We start from the raw sequence: 21,803 nt of genomic DNA on the forward strand, positions 1-21,803 counted from the left end.
TGCTGCTCTGAACATTAGTTTTCATATTTTTATCATAATAAAGATGCTGTAGAAACCAAAATCACTAAAAACTGTGACACAAATAATTTAAAAACATTTTACAAACACTTGAAGATTTTTTATTATCATTTAAAGAATTAATAATCAGAAGCTATTTTTAAATGCCATTGAACTGAAAATGTTATTACGATGTCGGATTATTTTATTGTCAAACTCGTCGTCCGGCTCAACAACAGATTCGTGCTGTTCATCAGTTTCTGTTCAGATCTACACATCGAAATAACAGAATATTACAGTGGGATCATCGTGCTGCGTTCACTGCACCTGGGAAAATCTCATTTCACAGAGCAATCAGGAGGAACCGTGAATCACCTCCGTATAAATGTTTCAATATTTTAATAACTCTGGTTCCAGCTTCTTCAGTGAGAAGACTTATTGATTTCTGTGTTTATTATCATTTTGATCATAAATCTTTGTTCAACTGTGACGTATGCTTCAATTAAAAGTTTCCACAAATTATTATAAATAATAATAATAATAAAAATAAGTGTTTGTCACAGACTTGGTTTAATTTGGGTTTAAGGTCAAAGTTCAATCATTTTTACACTGAGGTCTGAACCACAGACTGTAACTAAAGATGGACGACATGATGAAGCATCTCTTTCGCCCCCTGGTGGCTGGCTGCAGTAAAGGTAATAAACCTCCATGTTAACAGATTGAATTTGTTGTTTGAGGATTAGGTCGGATTACACTCTGACTGTAAATGACGTCACCACCACAAGATGGCAGCGTTTGCATCTGAGATATTTTCGCTTCTTTTCTGAAGTGGGTGGAGAAGCGTCGTCCATTTTTATTTACAGCCGATGATGATTTATCAATAAGAAGCTCAGATTTACATTTTCCTTCAGGACATGAACACAGCGTTATCACATAAAGAAAATAACTAACATTTCTGAAACGTTTCTCGGTTTGTGTCCTAAACTCGACCTCTTTGAACAGTGTGATTACGAGTGCTAGTCGTCGCCATGGTTACTGTGTCAGTCTTTAGTGGAGTTTGTTGGCGCTCTGCAGTGGGAGTGGCCTAGCTGAGGATTTTGTGGTAGGGGTGCAGGGGGAGGGAGGAAGTGAACGCTCTGATGTCGCTGATGAGCGTGGCGTCCTGGAGTGATGGCGAGGAGGCCGACAGGAAGGTCAGCTCGCTGACCTCGCCGTAGGACGAGGTGGGGGGGTTGTCAGAGCCGTCTGAGCCGCAGGCGACGCTCTGATCCGTGGGGTCGTTCTCCTCGACCCCGAAGCCCACCACCTGACCACAGACAGAAAACACACGAGTTAAAGAACCACCTCACATCTTGTGGAGCTTTTATCATCATACCACAGATCCAGAAACAAACTGAGACTCGTTTTCTAATCATGTGTTTGTTCCATGAATTAATAATTTAGAACCAAACACAGAAGAGATCCCAGGTTAAATTTAGCATCAGATCAAACTCACATGTACACTGAGCTTCCTGCTGCTGGTGTTTCTGTGCTCCAGGAACCAGGAGACCAGCTCCTCCTGAGTGAAGTGCTTCAGAACCTGGATCTGCAACAGAGACCACAGCAGGTTACAACCACAGACAAACTGAATGCATTCAGGAGCTTTATTTATAACCTTTAAAACAGGAAAACAAGGGAGGAATGTCCTCGTGTGTGTGTGAATGTCTTTGTGTCTCACCTCCTTGTTGAGCCGGTCGAAGACGTACTGCTGGGTGACCACCTCAAACCAGTTGCGGTCCACTTCCTCCCCCAGGTGAGCGTCCTCGCACTCCTTCAGCTTGATGAGAGCCGTCACCTGGGTCCTGAAGGCCTCCTCGCTCAGACTCGCCAGGCGTTCCCCGAAACTGACCAGGAACTCTTGGATCTTCGCCTCGACAAACTCGGTGCTGCGAGGAGAAGAAGACGTTCTTTAACGGCTCGGCTCTGAGCTGTCACCTTCTCTGGAGCTTCACGGTTACAAAGTCACCTCACCTAAACTTGGTGGCCTGTGTTTCCACGGTGACGGAGAAGCCCAGCACTCCTGAGGTGTTCCTGCAGGTCGGGTACACCTGGTACCTGGAGGTCGTGGGATCAGAGGCTCGTTGGGGACGGGTCGAGAAACATCATCCCTCACTTCAACTCAGTTTCATTAAAACACCACTCACCCCAGTGTCTCCTTCGTCCTGAGGAAGTCGAAGCAGGGCTCCTCCATGTGCATCTGAGAGGACACGAGGACACAAGGACACAAGGACACAAGGACACGAGGACACGAGGACACTGTTTGGACTTGTGTGCAGTTACAACAACATAATAAGACTTTTCTGCAGCAGCACAACAGATCAGCGAGAGTGAGGAGAGTCGTTCAATTTCAGAGCGTTTTGCTAGCGTTTCCTCTGGTTCGGTGGGTGTGTCAGAGGTGTTGTCCAATCAGCAGTGACGTGTATATAAACCCCGCCTTATTAAAGACACAGGGACACTATGGATTGTGAAGTTCTCTACAGATCAGCTGAAGATGTGAGACGATAAAGACAGAGACGGAGACATAAGGTTGTGTTGGTGAGTTTGTGTGAAACACTCACCACCATCAGCTCCATGAGGGCGTGCTCTCTGAGGTTCTTCAGCCCCGACTGAAACAGACAGATTCAACTTTTAAGACAGAACATGGACGTTCAGGACGAGAGGAGACACGTGACCTGGTGACCCTCAGCCGAAGAACAAACCTCAGTTCACCTAAATATGTATCTATGTATTTAAATAGGATCCAGTTCCTCATTTCTCTCTTTAGTGCTTCTTTTATATACTTTGTCTTATTGTCTTTTACTGTTTAATCATTTTTTAACTTTAAAATTCAAATAAAAAATTAACGTCTTTCTTTTACCAAAATTTGTATCATATTTGCTGAATTTCAGTGCAACTGGGAATTTATCTGTGACTCTCAAACTAAAAACTGTTGTTGAATCTGTAGATTGTTTTCGGTGCTTTGAGCTGCAGACGACATTTCTTCACTGATCCTTACGTACGTTTCCTCAGGACAGAAGCAAAGAGGAAAGCGTTTCTCATCGCTCACCTGGTAGTAGACAGTGACCTCAGAGTTTGCGTCTCCCTTATTGAGAGATTTGACTTTACAGAGATGATTTTTCTGAGGCAGCTCCACCACCCGGAACAGCACGGGGACCTCTGCAGACAGAGGCTGGTACTGCAGCTTCCTGCAGGGACACACACACACCAAGTCAGACTGGGATTTTTAATTCAATTTATCTATTGTCCTGATCATGAGGTTTGTTTCTTCTGATAAATAATAAAAACTCAATGGATCCATCTTTACATCCAAATGTTAAACACAATCAACAATGTAATTTAATGACGTTTAGAGAATTCAGGCGTGTAAATACTTTGTCAGGTGACAGAAATCTCACTTTTGAATGAAATGTAAATTATACATGTAAAGTTCATTAATATGTAAAGCAGGATACTCACTGGGTGAAGTACTGCAGAAACCCCCTGGACTCCTGTTGGAGGAAACATCGAGCGACAGATTAAAACAGAACTAGATGTAAACTAGAAGGACCATCCTTCCACCAGGATTCCTGGTGACATGTCCAGTAGTTTGTGTCGACTTGTTTTGTGCCGTGTTGTTCTGTGTGTGTCTCACCGTGCTGGTGAAGTTTCCCTGCACCAGCCCCTCAGTGTAGAGCTCCGCCTTCAGCCCCCTGACAAACGCCATGAGGTCGTCCACGGTCAGACCTTTGACCACGGCCTGATACTTCTGAATGACTGACCAGCGACAGTGCTCCAGGATCATCAGACGGACGTCTCTGCAGAGAGACAGAGGGACAGTGTGTTGGTTCTTACAGTCGAGCTGGAGAGTTCCATGTTCAGGTTAGTTCCTCTCACGTGTGAGTACAGCCGCTGCTTAGCTTAGCATAAAGACTTGAAACAGAGGGAAACTATTAGCCTGGCTCTGTCCAAAGGAACCAGAGCCTCTCACTGAGAAGTTCACAAAGTTTTCAAATTCAGGCCCCAGGTGATCTGGATCTGGATCCAACAGAACCACGTCTGTGTGTGTGGGTCACTACTGTGATGGACAGGTGACCTGTCCAGGTAAACCCCGCCTCTTGCCCACCCCCCCGACCCGCAGCAGGATGTGTGACGTACTTCCCGAGTCGCTCCGGTTTGATGAGGATGTTGAAGTAGGTTTTCTTCAGCTGCTCTGAGAACATGGTGAAGATGCCCGGCTCGGCGCTGAAGTCCGCCAGGTGATCCACGATCAGCGTCAACAGCAGCTGAACAGACGAGGGAAGAGGTTGGAATCTCTCAGCGCTCACTGAGCAGGAAGTCACGTTTCTGAGCAACTCACTGTTTTTCATCACGTTTAAAATCCGTCAGAAAATGAGAGTAAGGTTGAACTTTACTGTGACGTGTTAAACTCTAGTGGAGACAGATTTCTGACGACACACGTTGGTCACAGTGTCTTTGTTGTTTCCACATTCTGACGTCAAAGCACAAACTGAAGAACAGGCACTAAACTGATGTGGATGTGTTAGAGGTTAAAGAATCCACATATGATATTTCTTCAAACGCATAGAACACATTGGAAAACATCTCCATCAACTCCCTGTTCACTCTGCGCAGCGAGCTTCTCCTCACCGGCAGCTTGTGGTTGAAGCCTTTCAGCCGGATCACCAGTCCGTGCTCGCTGGCCACCAGCTTGTACTCGAGCTGCGCCACGTCCGCCTCATACGCCGGCTCCGCCAGGTTGTGAGCCAGGATGTTGACGAAGATGTCGAACAGAACAAGACTGGAGGACGAACAACAACAACATAGTTTGCACTGGTTGGATTTGAAATGGTGTGTTTGTGGTGTTTGCTGTGTGGTGACGGTAAAGTCTCGTACTTCTCTGGGCTCCTCTGTATCACCGGGGAGATCAAGTTGAAACGAATATAAGCTGAAACACACAAAAAGACGGGCTCAGGAATTTACCTGAACCTGAAAACGACTTCATCAGTTTGTTACAACTGATAAATCAAGGAAATGAAAGATTACTGAAGCATCAGAAATCACATCCAATCATCGGATGGTTCAGCTTTTCACCGGACGTTTCCTCGACCAATCAGACGGCGGACGCACCTTTGGGGATCTTGAACTTGTTGTCCTTCTTGTACCACAGACAGCCGCGCTCGTTGTTCACGATCCTGACGGGAAACTCCGTGTCCGCACAATCAAACGTTTTCAGGGCGAAATCCGTTGCTGCAAAGAAAAATCAAAGTTTGAATCTGTTGAAGACCTCGTCGCTCCCTGAGGACCGTTTGTACGTCTGCACACACGAGTTCACTCATGCGTTCATGACATGGACGTACACAATGTGTCTGAGATCGAGTCAAAGTGATGGACTGACCGATGAACTTGTTCTCAGCAGGAAGGTGGAGTTCAGGGTTGAGGTCAAAGTCTCCCGCCCAGCGCTGAGCCCACGTCTCTGGGATCTCTGAGGAGACAGAGGAACACGTTCAAGGGAGTTAAAAGGTCTGTGTTGGAGAGGACCAGTGTGTGTGTGTGTGTGTGTGTGTGTGTGTGTGTGTGTGTGTGTGTGTGTGTGTCGTACCCTCCATGCTGTAGCAGGTACCAAACCATTTCTCTCTGAGTGAACAGCGACCTTCGTTTTCTGGTGACAGCAGCAGCAGGTTCGCTCTGTCTGGAGTCAGCAGGGACAGAGCAGCACTGATCACCTACACACACACACACACAGAGACACACACACAGACACACACACAGACACACAAGTTTCAGAGGTCAGACACTCAATTTAAATGGTGGAAGTCAAATTGAATGGTCGACATGGTAAATCAGATCCACATGGTGATTCTCTCTGCTGGCTGTTACCTGAGGGTCGAACTCAAACATGAGCTGGTCCCCGGTCAGGAAGTCGTCTTTGGGAAACAGCTGCATGTTCTCACAGATGTTCTCCACAAACTCGATGGGATCCGTCTGTCGATGAACACAGAAAAACCCTCAGAGGTCGACGGGCACAGCATGACGGGGGGGGGGGGGGGGTCGTCAGCAGGATTACACAAAAACTATAGAACCGGTTTCCAGTTAACTTGGAGAAAGAATGAGACACAGCTCATCAAAGGAATCTTTAACTCTCGGGTACTTTCCGTATCTCTTTCTTCATGATGGACAGATGGACGGTTTTTGACATTTTCAGCAATTTCTCAGCGATTAATTCTTCGACTCTGTGTGTGTGTGTGTGTGGTGTGTGTGTGTGTGTGTGTGTGTGTGTACTGCAGTACCTGCTCCTGATAGTGGAACTCATTGGCTTCTATCTTCTGAATTTCCTCATAGATCCTTTAAGAAAGAGAACATGATGTGGTCATGTGTTCTTTGAAATCAGATACTGAGAACTTCCGTCCCATCTGGTGTCTTCACTGGAGAGAAACACATTAAACACACACGTACAATACAGCAAACTAACACACTGCTCATGCAGCAGAATGAAGAGAAGATGGTTCCTGTAGTGGAGCAAACTAAACCATTAAATAAGAATATTATTATAATAATTTCTAAGACTGACCTCTGCTGGGGGCCCAGAGTCTGGAGCATCTTCAGATACTGGAACACAAAATCCACCACCTGCAGAGGAAGATAATAATGTGTGAGAGTTATGATGTTTGCATGTACGAATCGTTCCAGCATCTTCCTCTGCTTCGATAACACATCACACATACGATGAAACATTCAAAATCACCAGAATTAAGTTGAAATGTTGTTGTTCAGAATCATTTTGAGTAATAATTCTGTCTTTTAGGTTATAACAGTTTTTGTTCAGGAGACACAACAGAAGATTGTGAGCACCAACATTTGCACTTTCTATTCTCAAGATGCAAATAAATAAATAAATCTTTGTCTTTTTAATCTCAATCTTAATTTCTACTCTGTTCTTATCATTCAGACTTTCATCATGAAACACTCGGCTCTCAGTATTCTCAAAACGCAAGAGGAAAACAAAAGTTCCTCCTCTCTCAGGCTAGGTGTGTGTGTGTGTGTGTGTGTGTGTGTGTGTGTGTGTGTGTGTGTGTGTGTGTGTGTGTGTGTGTGTGTACCTGGTAGAAGTTCTGGTAGCCCTGGTCGGTGAGGGTGATAGAGATGGAGAAGATGGAGTAGGTGGTGTTTTGATCAAAGCCCGTCTCACTGTTTCCTCCAAACAGAGCCAGAGCCCAGCACCTGAACACACACACAGACACACACAGACACACAGACACACACAGACACACACAGTACTGTGAGTCTCCTGCATTTATCCACACTTTTTATCTGCACATTTATTATTTATTCGGACTCACTTCTTCCTGAGCAGAGACAAGATGCTCCCGGTTCCTTCATGTCCGATGAGCCAGGAGATGTAATGCAGCGGCTTCACTCTGACAGGAAACACAAACACACACAGGAGATGTAATGCAGCGGCTTCACTCTGACAGGAAACACAAACACACACAAACACACACAAACAAGCCTCTTTTTACAGATGAAAGAACAACTGATCTGAGGAGAAAAAGTCAAACACGCAGACTGGGTCTCACCTGTAGTGTTTTCCCTGTGGAGGGACGGCCCAGCTGATGGTCAGAGCATGAACCTTCCTCACAGGGATCACTGAAAACACACACACAGACACACACACACACACAGATAATCAATGTGTGTATTATGGCTGCCCTCTGAAAGATTCTTCAAGTCGAGCATCTGTTTCTGTCTTGTTCAGTCCCCAGAGAAACCTGCAGCAAGAGCGCTTCTAGATTTTTCCGGCTGCTAAAATCATTCCAGGACATCAAGTTGTTTGCGTGGTTTCCAGTACACAATGTTCATTAAATACACAAAGAAAGTTAATTTTTTCAATTATGGTTGATTACAACACTACAAAAACTATGACTTTATAACATTTAACAAGATAAAGTGGCCCAGTGCACAGGGTCGGAACCAACCAAGCAAACAAAAGCAACATTTCAAAAAGTGATCAACGCTCATCTGACCCAGTGGATAAACTCTGCACCCGTTTCTGAATGAGCTGGTTTGACACGATAAACTAAATATGAGTTCTACTACCACAACAGCCACAATTATAACATTCACAACAGCAGTGTCTGACCTCTGTAGAGCTTGTTGAAGGCCGGTGTGTCAAACGGCTGCTGCAGGTGAGAGAAGTCCGGTCGAGGTTCACAACTGAAACAAACAAAAAGTTCATTCATTTACCAGATTTAGTTTATTTTCTTCTGTAATGTTGTTGTTATTATTAGTTTTGGTTTAGGTGCAACACTGCAGCTATTCCACAATACATCGTTTTAAAGCACACACTGAGGTAGACAGAGTTTCGTACTGACGGGAGTTGGTGCAAAGTGTGTGTGTGTAGATAGATAAAGATGTATATATATATATACATGTCTTACTTGTTGGGAACTTTAAGGAAGATCTCCCTCACCCACTGCTCCAGAGTGTCCAGAGTCTCTGCAGAATCAAAACACCTGTTTTTAACATGTCCGGCTCATATGTAAAGTTGAATATTAGCATTATCATAACAATGCACATATCCAATCTTGGTTAACATGAAAGCATTAGCTCTGGGCTCACAGGAGCCGTGTACCTTTGGACTGAACGGTGAGCGTCATGTAGTGAGCAGAGTAATGTCTCCTCCAGAAGTCTCGGAGCCGCTGGTACGTGTTGATCTGTTTCTCTCTGGGCTCATCTTTTAATGTCTGAGCGTTACCTGATGGGAACAACAAGACATCTGTTGAATATCACAGATAATCAAACTGTGCGATGATGAACTGAGCAGATTCAGATTCAGAACAACCAGAATGGAAAATTAATTTCACAACAGGTAAGAGGGGAGCCCCCTGCTGGTCCTTCCAGAGAATACAGCTTTCAGGCACTTCCACATTGGATTCACTTTCTGGACCTGGAGTCAGTTTCTATAACATTTTATGGAGATTCTGCACAAAAGACATGTTTGAGTTTTGTCTTCTTCCAGCTGTGATAGTTTCCTCTGAGCTGCGGTGAACAATGAGTCACAGAGCAAGAAAACAACAGTTCGAGTTCAAATCCAGAATCTAGTTTTAAACAACGGAAACTCATATCTACATCATCGTCTACGATATCACACAGAAGATGCTTCCAAAATAATGTGAAATGATCACTGACCACAGCAGTGCTTGTGTTCGGCTGTGTGTGTGTGTGTGTGTGTGTGTGTGTGTGTGTGTGTGTGTGTGTGTTTGTTCTCACCCCAGCAGAACTTGCTCATAGGGTGTCCAGGTTTAGCGAGGCTCCCGAACAGCATCTCCTTCCGATGTGAGTCTGACGGCCTCGCCAGCTGGTACTCTGACCACGCAGGTAAATGAAAAGACAAGTTCAGGCCCCTCCCATTTGTTTATCAGGATGACACAAAAACTACTGAACAAGTCTGAGCCGGACAATCTCCTTCAGTCTTCATATGTGAAAGAAACCTCTGGACTCATGAGTTCCTGTGTGGGAGCCTTACCACTGTCCACAGCCTCCACCTCTCTGTCGATGGCGTCCTCGATCATCAGAGGACAGATGAAGAACTGAGCCCACCTGCAACACACACAACACACAGCTTGGCTCAAACAGTCATCAACACATAATTAATCTATTTCGAAAACTGATTAGTGAAGTCTTTTTTCTTGTAATGTTCCTGAACCTCATCGGAGTAAACTGATGATCTTCAAACTTATCAAGTCACTGATTTACGAAGAACATTTAGTTTCAACCATACATTAAAAAACTGAAAACTCAATATCTCATATCCTCATTTTGCACATTGCGAAGTGAGGATTGATTTTCTTGAAAAAAGGCAGAGAAGTGATTAAAGACTTTGAACAATATAAAAGGTAAAAAACAACTGAAAACCTTAAAACTGGGAGTTTAAAGTGAACCAGCGGAGAGATAAGGAAAGGAGGGAACAGAGGTTGTAGTTTCTGCCTCACCGGTCCAGCGCCTCTCTGAAATACTTCCTCTGCACATCGAACTGGAAGATGGTTCTCTCACAGTCGGTGGAGGCGTTGTCACTTCCGCCGTGCTTCTTCAAGAAGGCGTCGAAGCCGTTCTCTGCTGGATACTTCTCACTGCCCATAAACACCACTGGACATCAGGGAGAAAGAAGAGACAATCAGAGAAAGATTCAGTAAAGGACACAGATAGAAAACAAGATGTTCTCAGGAAAAGTTACAGTTATTTCTCACAAAACGTTAAATAACTTTAAAGTCTTTCAGGATCATGAGATTCTCAGCTGTTCAAGGAAACTTGACATCCAGTGAACACAAGTTGACTGGATGTCAACACAGCTTGTGGGTGTATAACCGGAGCTTTAGTGGTACAACTGCGCCTCCTGGTGTCTTAATACAGAACTCACTGAGGAAAAGGATCGCTCCTACTTCAAAACTTCAAAAGTCACCATCATGGAGGCTGTATTTGTTTTTTAAGTTTCCCTCTTTCTCTGCTGCGTTTTTTTCGCTGATCTCACACTTGACTTCCTCGTCCCGGACTGAGCCACAGTGTGTTTTCTGAACTCACTGTGTTCCAGGAAGTGGGCGAGGCCGGGCAGGTCCTCCGGGTCGCTGAAGCTCCCCACACCGATGCACAGAGCAGCTGCAGCCTGGAGGCACACACAACAACACAACACGCACTAGCTCAGCATCCACCAGACCACTGAGGGGTATGAACCACAACTCTGCCATGGAGATGATGGAGTGTTTTTAACATGACCATTCAAGTGCAATGACAACATGATTAACAGAGACAAAGCTTTGTTAATGAGTCGGATTCTTCTTAGTTCACCAGAAAAACCTGTTGAAAGCCACAAGACTCCACTGACAACAGGGATTCTATCCCACAGAAGACGGGTTGAAGGTCCAGCTCTGCCTCGACTGGTTTGTTAGTCACTACCTGTTTCTCAGAGCTCCCTCTCTTCTTCCCTGGGTTCTCCTCGTCCAGCTCCTCGAAGTCGCTGTCCTGCTCCGCCTCTTCGTCCTCCTCCTCGTCCTCCTCTGACCCCTCACCGGAATCCCCTTCATCTTCCTCTTCCTCCTCGCCCCGGGCCTCAGTTTCAGCCTTGTCCTCTCCGTTGTCACCACAGCCCTTCGAGTCGGAGCCACTGAAGTCTGAGATGAGGAGAGCTCGGAGGCCGTTGGTCAGCTGGATGTACCTGCAGAGAAGATCAACCAGCACTGATCAGTGGAGTCTCTCATGTGCAGCCGTCTGCTGACACTCACAGCAGACTCCTCCTTCTCACACCAGACTCCTCCTTCTCCCACCAGACTCCTCCTTCTCCCACCAGACTCCTCCTTCTCCCACCAGACTCCTCCTTCTCCCACCTGTATTTCTTTGGGTCACTGGGTGATTTGATGATGTCTGCATCTCCCTCGGCTCCTCCCTCGGCTCCTGCACCGGCTCCTTCCCCAGCAGCCACCGGGGCCCTGGCGTCGGCTGGGGCCGGGGGCGGCTCGCCCTGGTCCGGGGCCGACGCCTGTCCTGGCACACAGCCCCCACTCTGCGACTTGTTGGTCTGAGGCATTTTCTCAAAATCGTCTGGAGCGACATGAAGAACAACATGAATGTTCATGAGTAAACAAATCTCAGATCACGCAGCCACGACTGAACTCTGCAGAAAACGTGTCCAACAATGTGTGTTTCAGGAACGGTTTGTGGTCAGAAGTGTGTGGACAGAGCTCTTCAGACATCGTGTCGGACTCTGAGGTGAGCGTCCGTCTCTTTGCCAGCCCCCCCCCCCCCGCCCCCCCCCACCGACTATGAGACACATCTTATCAAGCAGAGTCCACTCAGCTGGAGACAAATGTCCAAACCCAAACAGACAAGTCGATAATCTATCAGCTGATTGACAGGAAATCACTTTGATCGTAGATTCACTGTCTCAGTGATAGAGCAGCAAAACATTTAATAAGTCACCATCATCAGGTTTGTCCATTAACGTTCAGATAAGATTAGTTAAGATAAGATAAGGTAAGGTAAGATAAGATAGGAAAAGTAAGATAAGATAACTTAAGAAAAGTAAGATAAGTCAAGATAAGTAAAGAAAAGTAAGATAAGTTAAACTTATTTTACTTTTCTTTTCTTAACTGTTAAGAAAAGTAAGATAAGATAAGTTAAGATAAGTTAAGTTAAGAAAAGTTAGATAAGTTAAGAAAAGTAAGATAAGTTAAGATAAAATAAGATAAGTTAAGAAAAGTCAGATAAGAGAAAATAAGTTAAGAAAATAAGATAAGTTAAGAAAAGTAAGATAAGATAATAAAGATAAGATAAGTAAAGATAATTCAAGAAAAGTAGGATAAATTAAGAAGAAAAGTAAGATAAGATAAGTTAAGAAAAGTCAGATAAGATAAAATAAGTTTAGAAAATAAGATAAGTTAAGAAAAGTAAGATAAGATAATAAAGGTAAGATAAGATAAGTTAAGTTAAGATAATCCTTTTTTGCTCCCACAATGATGAAATGTGCAGTATTACAGCAGCAAGAGTCAAAACGACTTCAGTAAGTAATACTACTAACGTGTGAGTAATATAATGAATATTAATGTAATTAAACTTCTGTACACTGTGTACAACAGGAAGCCTGTCCAGTGACCGGAGCCAGCAGAGCTTCCGGTCCACTTCCGGTCCTCTGCTGCTTCGGAACCGACCTGACACGTGATGCGGTGGGATCGAGATGAAGCCTGGTGTCACAGTGTGAACCGTCCGGCCGGAAGTAAACACCTGGTTTAAAACTGTCCGGCCGGAAGTAAACACCTGGTTTAAAACTGTCCGCCCGGAAGTAAACACCTGGTTTAAAACTGTCCGGCCGGAAGTAAACACCTGGTTTAAAACTGTCCCGTTAACGTCGAGTACTCCGAAGTGTAACAGTGCCTGAGTTAGACGGTTTAATAGGGAGTTACCCGGGAGTTAACCTGGTAGTTAACCTGGTAGTTAACCTGGTAGTTAACCCGGTAGTTAACCCGGTAGTTAACCCGGGAGTTAACCTGGTAGTTGACCTGGTAGTTAACCCGGTAGTTAACCTGGTAGTTGACCTGGTAGTTGACCTGGTTAGCCGGACATTAGCTGTGGCTAATCCTGTGGTTCTGAGTCTCATCCCAGCGGCTGCGCTGCGGCTGGTGGAACCGGGTCCGTGGCTCCTCGGGGCCCGCGGCCTCAGACCCGGGGACCGGATCAGTGTGAACCGGGTCAGTGTGAACTGGTTCCTGTGGATCCGGATCAAAGCCTCTCACCTGTGACCGAGCTCCGCGCTGCTGCAGTTTGAAGAGTCACATCCGCAGCGGCAGCCTAGCATTACACCGTTAGCCAAAACAAAGCCTGTGATTGGCTGAGGGTCCGTCAATCACTCACCGACGTCGCTTCTGATTGGTCCACATCTTCTTCTTTGTTTTTCATTGCAACCAGACGGAGCGTTACCGCCCCCTGCTGCTGTGGTGTTGTAGCGTAACCTCACCCTCTTTCAAATCAGACTCATTTTAATAATATATCATATATTCACCTGGAATTCTTCTGTTTCTTAGTGCTATAAAATAGTTTTTTGTTATTATTTATTATGATTGAGAGCTGAGACTCAATATCTACAGCACAGAGGTCACCGTGACCTTTGACCCTTGACCACTAAAATCTAATCAGTTCATCTTTGAGTTCAAGTAAACATTTGAGCTCAATTTGAAGAAAAGTAACACATTCACGAGGCAAAAAGAGGGTTTGTGAGGTCACAGTGACCTTGGCCTTTGACCTCTAAATTCTAATCATCTCTGAGTCAAACTGAACATTTGCTCCAAATTTGAAGAAATTCCCTAAAGGCATTCAACCGTGGGACGGATGATCAACCTGAAGTCAAAACGTCTCCGGCCACTGGGTGTCTCTGGCACCGAGACATAAAGACCAGACACATTTTTAAGATTGTGACTTTTATTATACTAAATTGCATCTATAATATACAAACATTCACAATATTTTGTACAATCACTTTGTGCTTCTCCCCGTAGAGGAGTGAACTGTAAGACAACAAGTTTACATAAACTCTATATATAATTTTTTCATGGTATACACATCATAAAAATAAATTCATAAATTCATACAACACCATTATAGTTTCTATTCTATCATTTACAAATTCACTTAAAAATAATCATATGAAGACAATGTCAATATTATTGTATGTTTTTATCAATATGAAGACACATGTTTGGGAGTCACACACAGAAGCGTGCGCTGTGGTAGCTATTAAACAATTTGGCAGGATATTGTTTTTTAATATCTAATAATAAATGCACATTTTTTTCCTCCACAATCTCGTTCATGTGCACACACACGGTTTCTCAGCTGACATGACGTTATCAAAATATCACACTTCCGTCAAAGCTACTGTACACAAACACAAAAACCTTTACAACTGAACACGCAATAAATATCTTAACCATATGCCACAATAGAACGTTGGCTCTAATATCACACACACACACATCACACACACACACACACACACACACTACGTTCATGTAGGAAACACTGCACACACGACGGCTACGTGACAACACCTGCTAACGGGAAGGAGAGATGTGCTCTTCACTCATCAGCTCACATGTTGCATGTGTGAGTATCAAACAGCTCATTAGGCATCGGGGGGGGGGTGGGGGGGGGCGGTGAGCCACGGTGAAGCCGGGCTGCAGCGCTCGAGTCCCGGCCAAGTCCAGAGGGTTCCACCTGGGACCAGATCTCTGGAGCTTCTTCTCCTCTTTTGTTTTGGCTCAGTTTGGTTCCTGAGTCTTGAAAAGTTGTTTTATTGATTCTCGGGAAAAACACCAGAAAACTTGACATAGAAGTTTATCAATTCACAAAACCACAAGAGCCAGAGACAGCAAAAGACCTTTTAGCCTCAAGGTTTGAGAAACTGCTGCCGGCCACCGCAGATTGACCATCAATTACTGGGACTGGTCATTTTTATGTTTGTGGTTATTTGAACAAACACTTGGGCCCGAATGAGGAATGTGTTGCAGGTTTTTAAAACTAGAGTCACAGATTGAACAGAACTTACAACCTGATCACATTTCCACAACCAATGGAGACTGATGAATCCGTGGTTTTTAAAGTGCACACTTACAACGAGCTGTAAACTAAAGGACGTGACTCAGGACCCCCGGTGTCCAGACCCCCGGCGTCCAGACCCCCGGTGCCCTGACCCCCGGTGTCCAGACCCCCGGCGTCTGGGGCCTTCAGGCCGTCGTGCACGTTGGAAAGATTTGAAGACAAACTAAATTTTGTATCTAATGAGCTGTCGACGGAGTTTGCTCATCACTGCTCCTCTCAGAACAATCTAGACAAAATAATATGCTCAGTTTTTTCTGATGTTTATGCAGATCTGGTAGTTCACTGAAAGTCTGGGCTCTCTGGTGCCCCCTGCAGGTGTCCTCCAGTAACACCAGCCGTACACAGGGAAGAGAAGTTCACGACTCAAACATTTGGTAAATGTCCGGATGTAAGAGACTGTGAGTGATACTCATAGATTAGTTGTATTCACGACTTATGACTAATTACTAAGTTTATGATTAAATGATTTGAATCTTGTCAGAGATATGACTGTTTCCATAGTTACAAGGAAAAGTCTCCCATTTGGTCTTTGGTGAATTCATTGTGCTTCATTTCATTTATATGTGGTTTGTTTATGTAATTCTGTTTTCATTTAACTGAGGTCGGCTGTTTCCCTCGTACATTTCATGCTTCTTCACCAATAATGCAACACAAATGCTGTTAATATGGTTCCAGTGCAAAGACTGTAGGATATGGATTTGTCTCATCTGTCTACCTGACAACAATCTGCAGGAACACTGTTAAAACATCACAATAGGCACTATCATCTCAAGTGTTGGTGCAAAGCCACCGAGCAGGAGCATCTCAGACTGGACCAGGGTCGGACTGGGACTCGACCCCCCCTCCCCCCCCTCACGCCGGAGAGTTGTGTGTTGGTTGTGTAGCTCTGAAGCGTCTTCAAGCCCAGACAGCACAAGGCCAGTGACAGTGAGAGGCATGTCGAGTTAGAGTGAATCTGAGAAGCAGCGGATGACTCGGGGGAACGACTGCGACCTGTAAACTTGTGGCCGTGAGCAGCTGCGGGGGGGGGGGAGGAGAGGCAGTGACGTGCTGACCTGTGGAGCCGGCGCCGCGACAGAATCTGAATTTGGCGTGATCAAAAGTGTGGACCCGACGTGAGGATGACGCTTGGTTTTTCTGCACGACCTCTTCCATGAGGACGAGTGTTAGCGTGTTAGAGTGTTAGCGTGTTAGAGTGTTAGCGGTGGATGAACCAGCGAATAGCAACGGGAGGATTCCGCCTGGTTTCCTGTGACCTGAAGCCATCGAACACCATGACCAGCACCTTCAGTCCAAACTGCATTAATAGTCATAATCAAAAGTGGTTCTTTAAACTTTTCAAACACACCAGATCAGGTTTTGTTCTGTGTGAGGACCAACCTCAGATTCTCAGGGACGGGGGCGGGGGGGGGGGGCGGCGAGGGAAACTGGCGAGCCGATATAAACGCTAGCAGAAACTGCAGTGGGGATAATTGACTGCTCACAAACATGGACCGAAGCAGAGAGTGTTCTGAGGAATGTTACGACAGTTGAGCTGTATATGTATATTTTTTTTTTACTCAAGGGGGGGGGGCAGAGTGGGAGGCGCCAGGCGACGGACGATCAGCAGCACTTCTGAGGCAGCTGGGCCGGCTTGTCGGTCAGTCTGGTGGTCTTGGCGCCGGCGGCCGTCGGCACCTCCACGTCCACGCGCTCCGACATCTTCACGCAGATGATGTCCACCAGGCGCTCGAACACCTGCCGCACGTTGATGTTCTCCTTCGCACTCGTCTCGAAGTACTCGAAGCCTGCGGGAGGAAACAGGAAGTCAGTGTTCGCTCTGAAACCAACCTTTCGAACCAGAAGCCCCTCCCTCGGCCATGTGAACGCTTCCATCAGTATCCACTTGAGGGTCCAGCTCATGATGAGAGGAGGAGTGGCAGCAGGAAGGTTTCTAACAGTTTTACCTTCGGTGTCAAACAGAGATCGTGTTTTCTTACTTGCAGTGGTGGGAAGTAACGAAGTAGAAATACTTCGTTAAGTAACGAAGTAGAAATACTTCGTTACTGTACTTAAGTAGATTTTTCACATATCTGTACTTTATTTGAGTATTTATTTTCCTGACGACTTTTTACTTTTACTCATTACATTTGAACAAAAAATATCTGTACTTTCTACTTCTTACATTCTAACTGGCTCGTTACTTGAGCAGCGGAGGTTGGTTGGTTGGCTCTCTCTCTCTCTCTCTCTCTCTCTCTCTCTCTCTCTCTCTCTCTCTCTCTCATCTAGGGTTCGAAATTTGTAAAATTATACATTATATACATTTTATTCATATTGTTGTTATAATTTTTCAGTCAGTTGAGATAAATCTTGAGGAGAAACATGTTGGGTTGTTTTGTGTCTGTATAGATCTACTATAAAAAGCACTTTTTAATTTTGGTACTTGTACTTTTACTTTTGATACTTAAATACATTTCAACACCAGATACTTTGATACTTAAGTACTTTTAATATGAGCGACTTTACGACTTTTACTCAAGTCATTTTCTGACAGGTGACTTCTACTTTTACCGAAGTCACTTTCAGGTAAGATATCTGTACTTTTACTCAAGTATGGCTTTCAAGTACTTTATACACCACTGCTACCTTGTTGATTTACTTTTCTGTGACTCAAAGGGAAAATTCAAGTAGTTTTCTTTAGCAGAGCTTATGGATCAGATCCATTCACCTGGACGAGGCTTGTGAAGACGAGCTGGGTGTGGTGTCACCGGGTGTGTTTGCTGTCTTCAGGGTTTTCTTCCCACTTTACAAATATCTAAATCCCTGAAGGACTTTGAGCAGATCCAGACTCCAGCTCTCTGGCTGTGAGCAGCCGGAGGCGTGTGCATCTCTCTGGAGAAGTGAGAAAACGGCTGAAACCAGTTTGTGATTAAAACTCCTTGTCCCTGGGACACAGGGAACTTGTATGAGTTGTCTCGTGGTGTTTCTCTGTAAACACATCCTGAGGTGACCTCCTTTTTTGTCAGAATCCAGTTGAACATCCCACAGCTCTCTCTGGAGCTCTGACTTCTGACGGGTTGTGAGTGTCACACGTGCTTCTTCTTTCTCTCGAGTCTCGTTAACTATCAACAACACGGAGCAACAGCTTCACACCAAGTGGAACCTGTTTCACTTTTAACTTCTCACCCGTCAACTTGCTAGAGACAGAAAGCGATGGCTATGTAAACAAGAAACCCACGTACACATAATAATAAAACACATTTTGATATTTAACTAAAGTATTATCTATGTATAGTATTAAATAATATAATATAAGATAATGAGCTTTAGAAGGAAAAGCTTTGTTATAACAATTTATAAAACAATAATATCTATTTATATAATAAGCTTAATTCTAAGATGGACAGAATATGCAACATAATAAATATAATAACACAATAATAAGTATAAACTAGTAATTTAAAACTATGTCAACAGTAACTAAGGTTACATTACAATGTCAGTGCAAAGGTTGTTGTTCATGGTAACCAGAGTTTGGAAGTTTGATGTAGTATTTCTGGTTCTAACATGAGTATTGTAGTGTTTAGAAAAATAAAAAGACGGATTTCTCAGAAACACAAGAGGAAATAAATATTATGTCTGAGCCTCATTAAACTACAAAGTGAACATGAATCAAGCTCCTGGGCCCTGACGCCTCTGAACCGCGGCTTCAGGTCAGGGGTCAGAGTTCAGGTCAGGGGTCAGAGTTCAGGTCAGGGGTCAGAGTTCTGGTAGAAACACGAGTTTGCTCCTCACCCAACTGTTCGGAGAGATGTCTTCCTTTCTCCGGGGGCACGACCCGCTCCTCGTCCATGTCACACTTGTTGCCCACCATGATCACCTGGGCGTTATCCCAGGAGTACGTCTTGATCTGAGTGGCCCTGGAGACACACACACACACACACACACACGCACACACACACATTCACACACACACACACACACACACACACACACACACACACACACACACACACACACACACAGCAACATTAATCATCAGATTGATCGGACTTGAGTTTCCCGTCTTTATTTGAATCTGAGCTCCTGTCCAATCACAGACCAGTCCTGGACGGCGTTGAACGAGTCTTCGTTGGTGATGTCATACATGAGGATGAAGCCCATGGCGCCGCGGTAGTACGCCGTGGTGATGGTGCGGTATCTCTCCTGGCCGGCCGTGTCCTGGAGACAGAAACGTATATTTAGATATTATAAATACTGCACTTTCAGTAACAAGGAAGAACTCCAAGCTGATTGGTCCAGGCTCCAGATCATTCATCCTGCAGTCATCCCATCCTGTGATTGGTGTTAACGTGTTGAACACGTGTTTCATTCTGACACCAACAACTTCAACACATCACGCTTGTGAGACGGACACACACACACACACACACCACACACACACACACACACACCACACACACACACCACACACACCACAGACAGACCAGCCTGTTGATACTTGTGTGTCTATGCTTCCTATCAGTTAGTGTTGTCTACATCACATCTGAAACCCGACGCACAACCTGGACAGATCATCACAATCATTAGGCTTCGTCCTCTGGGGACCACGGACATCTACAGTATCTGTCAGGTGATGTTTCTATGGACAGACGTGTTCAAACCGCTGGACACTGTGGTGTGTAGACAGTGAGTGTGGATAAGCCCTGAGGCCGACATGCTAAGCTACGCTAATAATGCACCGTTCACACTGTTTGATTTGGCGGACACTCTTGAGTTCTGTAGGGAAACTAGAAGCTCAGGTTGAAACCATGTGACCAGTTTCTCTCTGAAAACAAAGAGCACAGTTCGTCACTCGATTTATGTTCAAGACATTAATGTAGAAGCAAAACTAGAAAAAAACAGTCAAGCTCATAACTCCGCCAAGGCCCAAGAGTGAAAAAGAATCTTATCTTATCCGATAAGATACAAAAATAAAGATAAACAAAGTAAACCTGGATCGCACTTTGACTGGATGAGCTATCAGTGTTAGCGTAGCAAACATGGAGGCTGTGCAATTCAGCTCGTTCATATGTTTGTGTCATTGTTGATGTGTGTGTGTTTCTGTTTATACTCATCACTGTGCTTTGAATCAATCGGCTCTGATCAGCTTGAACACACACACACACAAACACACACACACACACACACACACACACACACACACACACACACACACACACACACACACACACACACAGTACTGTCTTCAATGGCAATTAAAGAGACCTCTTGGGGCGAAGAGGTTGAACCAGGCGGGGGACAGAGAAGCCTGGAGGGGGAGGGTGTGTGTCTCTCTGTGTGTGTGTGTGTGTGTGTATGTGTGTGCGTGTGTGTGTGTGTCAGCGAGAGACTGAGTGAGCGTGAAGAGCTGCTGCCATGGCAACAACATCACCAGTGATGATACAAGCTGTACAAGACTTCTCTTTCCTCCGCAGCTCGTTGTTGATTGAGAGCAGAACATCATGTTAAACTGCTTCACTCTCATGTCTTCTACAGTGTTACACTATGTTATAATATATAATATACTGTAACACAATGTATCACAGTTCAATATATAGCAACACAACATAACATCCATCCTCACCCAGATCTGCAGCTTGATCCTCTTGTCGTTGCGATACACCGTCTTCACCTTGAAGTCGATGCCCACGGTGCTGACGAAGGAGTTGCTGAAGGAGTCGTCGGCGTAGCGGAACAGGAAGGACGTCTTCCCAACGCTGCTGTTGCCAATGATCAGCAGCTTGAACATGTAATCAAAGTTCTGGTCGGAGCCGTCCCGCTGGCCGAAACGCTGATCTGCCTTCGCCATCTGAGGGTCGGGTTATACGAGGGAAACACAGGGAGTCATGTGATGATCCATCTAAACCAGTTTCCTCTCACTGTCGACACATGAAGCCCAAACATCTCGGCCATCTTGTGCTGATGAGGTCACCATGATATTAAAACCAAACTGATCGGAAACACTTGAACAAACATCGGTGAGATAAGAACGACCTGAAATGACAGAAACCATCTTTGACAAACATTTATTTTACGTCTTCTTAGATTATTTACAGTTGAGGCGGAAACGTTCATTTCAAAAGCTCCACCTCACTCTCAGGTACGGAAATCTACAGGTTTTCCATATTGGACAAATTCAAGTGTTGACCTGCAGGGGGCGCTAGATGTAAAGTCCAAGGATCATCCGAGCTATCCCAGCTCTTTCTAAAGGGGGACGTGAAGGTCTGAACCAGCTCTTCTGATGAACTGCACACACATGCTTCACTCTGCCCTGGGTTCTGTCTCTCAGGTCCGCCTGGGCTCCTGATTGGTGGAGCTCGACAAGAGGCTGAAAACGATTCGTCCTGAAAAGACAAGGGCTGATGTCCGGGGACAGAATCAGTGAGGAGATAAAGAGGGAATCTCCTCTTTGGGTGAACTCTCCCTTTCAGATCCAGGTGAGCCGTCACCTCGGAGGGTGGATGTGGTCACGGAGGATTCAGGTTGAAAGAGGGAACAGATCCTGTGTGTAGAAAGCAGCGTGGTTCACCTCCATGTCGCTGACCCACTGACCTCTGACCTGAACATATGAACGAGTCGGACCCCCGCTCACTTCAACACGGACGCTGGAGGATTCTGAGAGCGGATGA

General features: G+C 45.1%; 1 protein-coding gene across 2 annotated transcripts; it reads right to left on the reverse strand.

The window, feature by feature from the left end:
- Window positions 1-96: 96 nt before the first annotated feature.
- LOC133010353 (nardilysin-like) lies at window positions 97-20,983 on the reverse strand. 2 transcript variants are annotated; one of them, XM_061077900.1, is made up of 34 exons: window positions 20,759-20,983; window positions 19,235-19,353; window positions 18,928-19,052; window positions 16,837-16,940; window positions 11,391-11,437; window positions 10,963-11,221; window positions 10,591-10,672; window positions 10,005-10,158; window positions 9,539-9,612; window positions 9,283-9,378; window positions 8,645-8,767; window positions 8,451-8,508; window positions 8,153-8,226; window positions 7,590-7,659; window positions 7,353-7,430; window positions 7,113-7,233; window positions 6,584-6,642; window positions 6,303-6,357; window positions 5,893-5,997; window positions 5,615-5,738; window positions 5,411-5,497; window positions 5,143-5,262; window positions 4,909-4,960; window positions 4,663-4,813; window positions 4,171-4,298; window positions 3,668-3,830; window positions 3,493-3,524; window positions 3,083-3,221; window positions 2,595-2,642; window positions 2,181-2,233; window positions 2,008-2,091; window positions 1,715-1,922; window positions 1,493-1,582; window positions 97-1,303 (listed from the first exon to the last, which is right to left on the reverse strand). In XM_061077900.1, exons 1-34 carry the CDS (start codon window positions 20,981-20,983, stop codon window positions 1,082-1,084), a joined length of 3,729 nt encoding a protein of 1,242 aa, XP_060933883.1. In that variant the 3' UTR covers window positions 97-1,081. The 2 variants fall into 2 exon arrangements, with proteins under 2 accessions (XP_060933883.1, XP_060933884.1); XM_061077901.1 differs by lacking the exons at window positions 16,837-16,940; window positions 18,928-19,052; window positions 19,235-19,353; window positions 20,759-20,983 and adding an exon at window positions 13,293-13,332 and having other exon boundaries at window positions 11,391-11,604.
- Between the last annotated feature and the right edge of the window lie 820 nt (window positions 20,984-21,803).

Source organism: Limanda limanda, chromosome 9 (genome assembly GCF_963576545.1).
Source record: "Limanda limanda chromosome 9, fLimLim1.1, whole genome shotgun sequence".
In the NCBI taxonomy this organism is placed as follows: Eukaryota; Metazoa; Chordata; class Actinopteri; order Pleuronectiformes; family Pleuronectidae; genus Limanda; species Limanda limanda.

Coding starts and splice junctions, on each gene's coding strand:
- LOC133010353 (XM_061077900.1), bottom strand. CDS start 20,983: ATGGCGAAGGCAGATCAGCGTTTCGGCCAGCGGGACGGCTCCGACCAG. Junction 7,660..8,152: donor CTTCAACAAGCTCTACAGAG/GTCAGACACTGC, acceptor GTGTGTTTTCAG/TGATCCCTGTGAGGAAGGTT. Junction 1,923..2,007: donor ACACAGGCCACCAAGTTTAG/GTGAGGTGACTT, acceptor TTCTCCTCGCAG/CACCGAGTTTGTCGAGGCGA.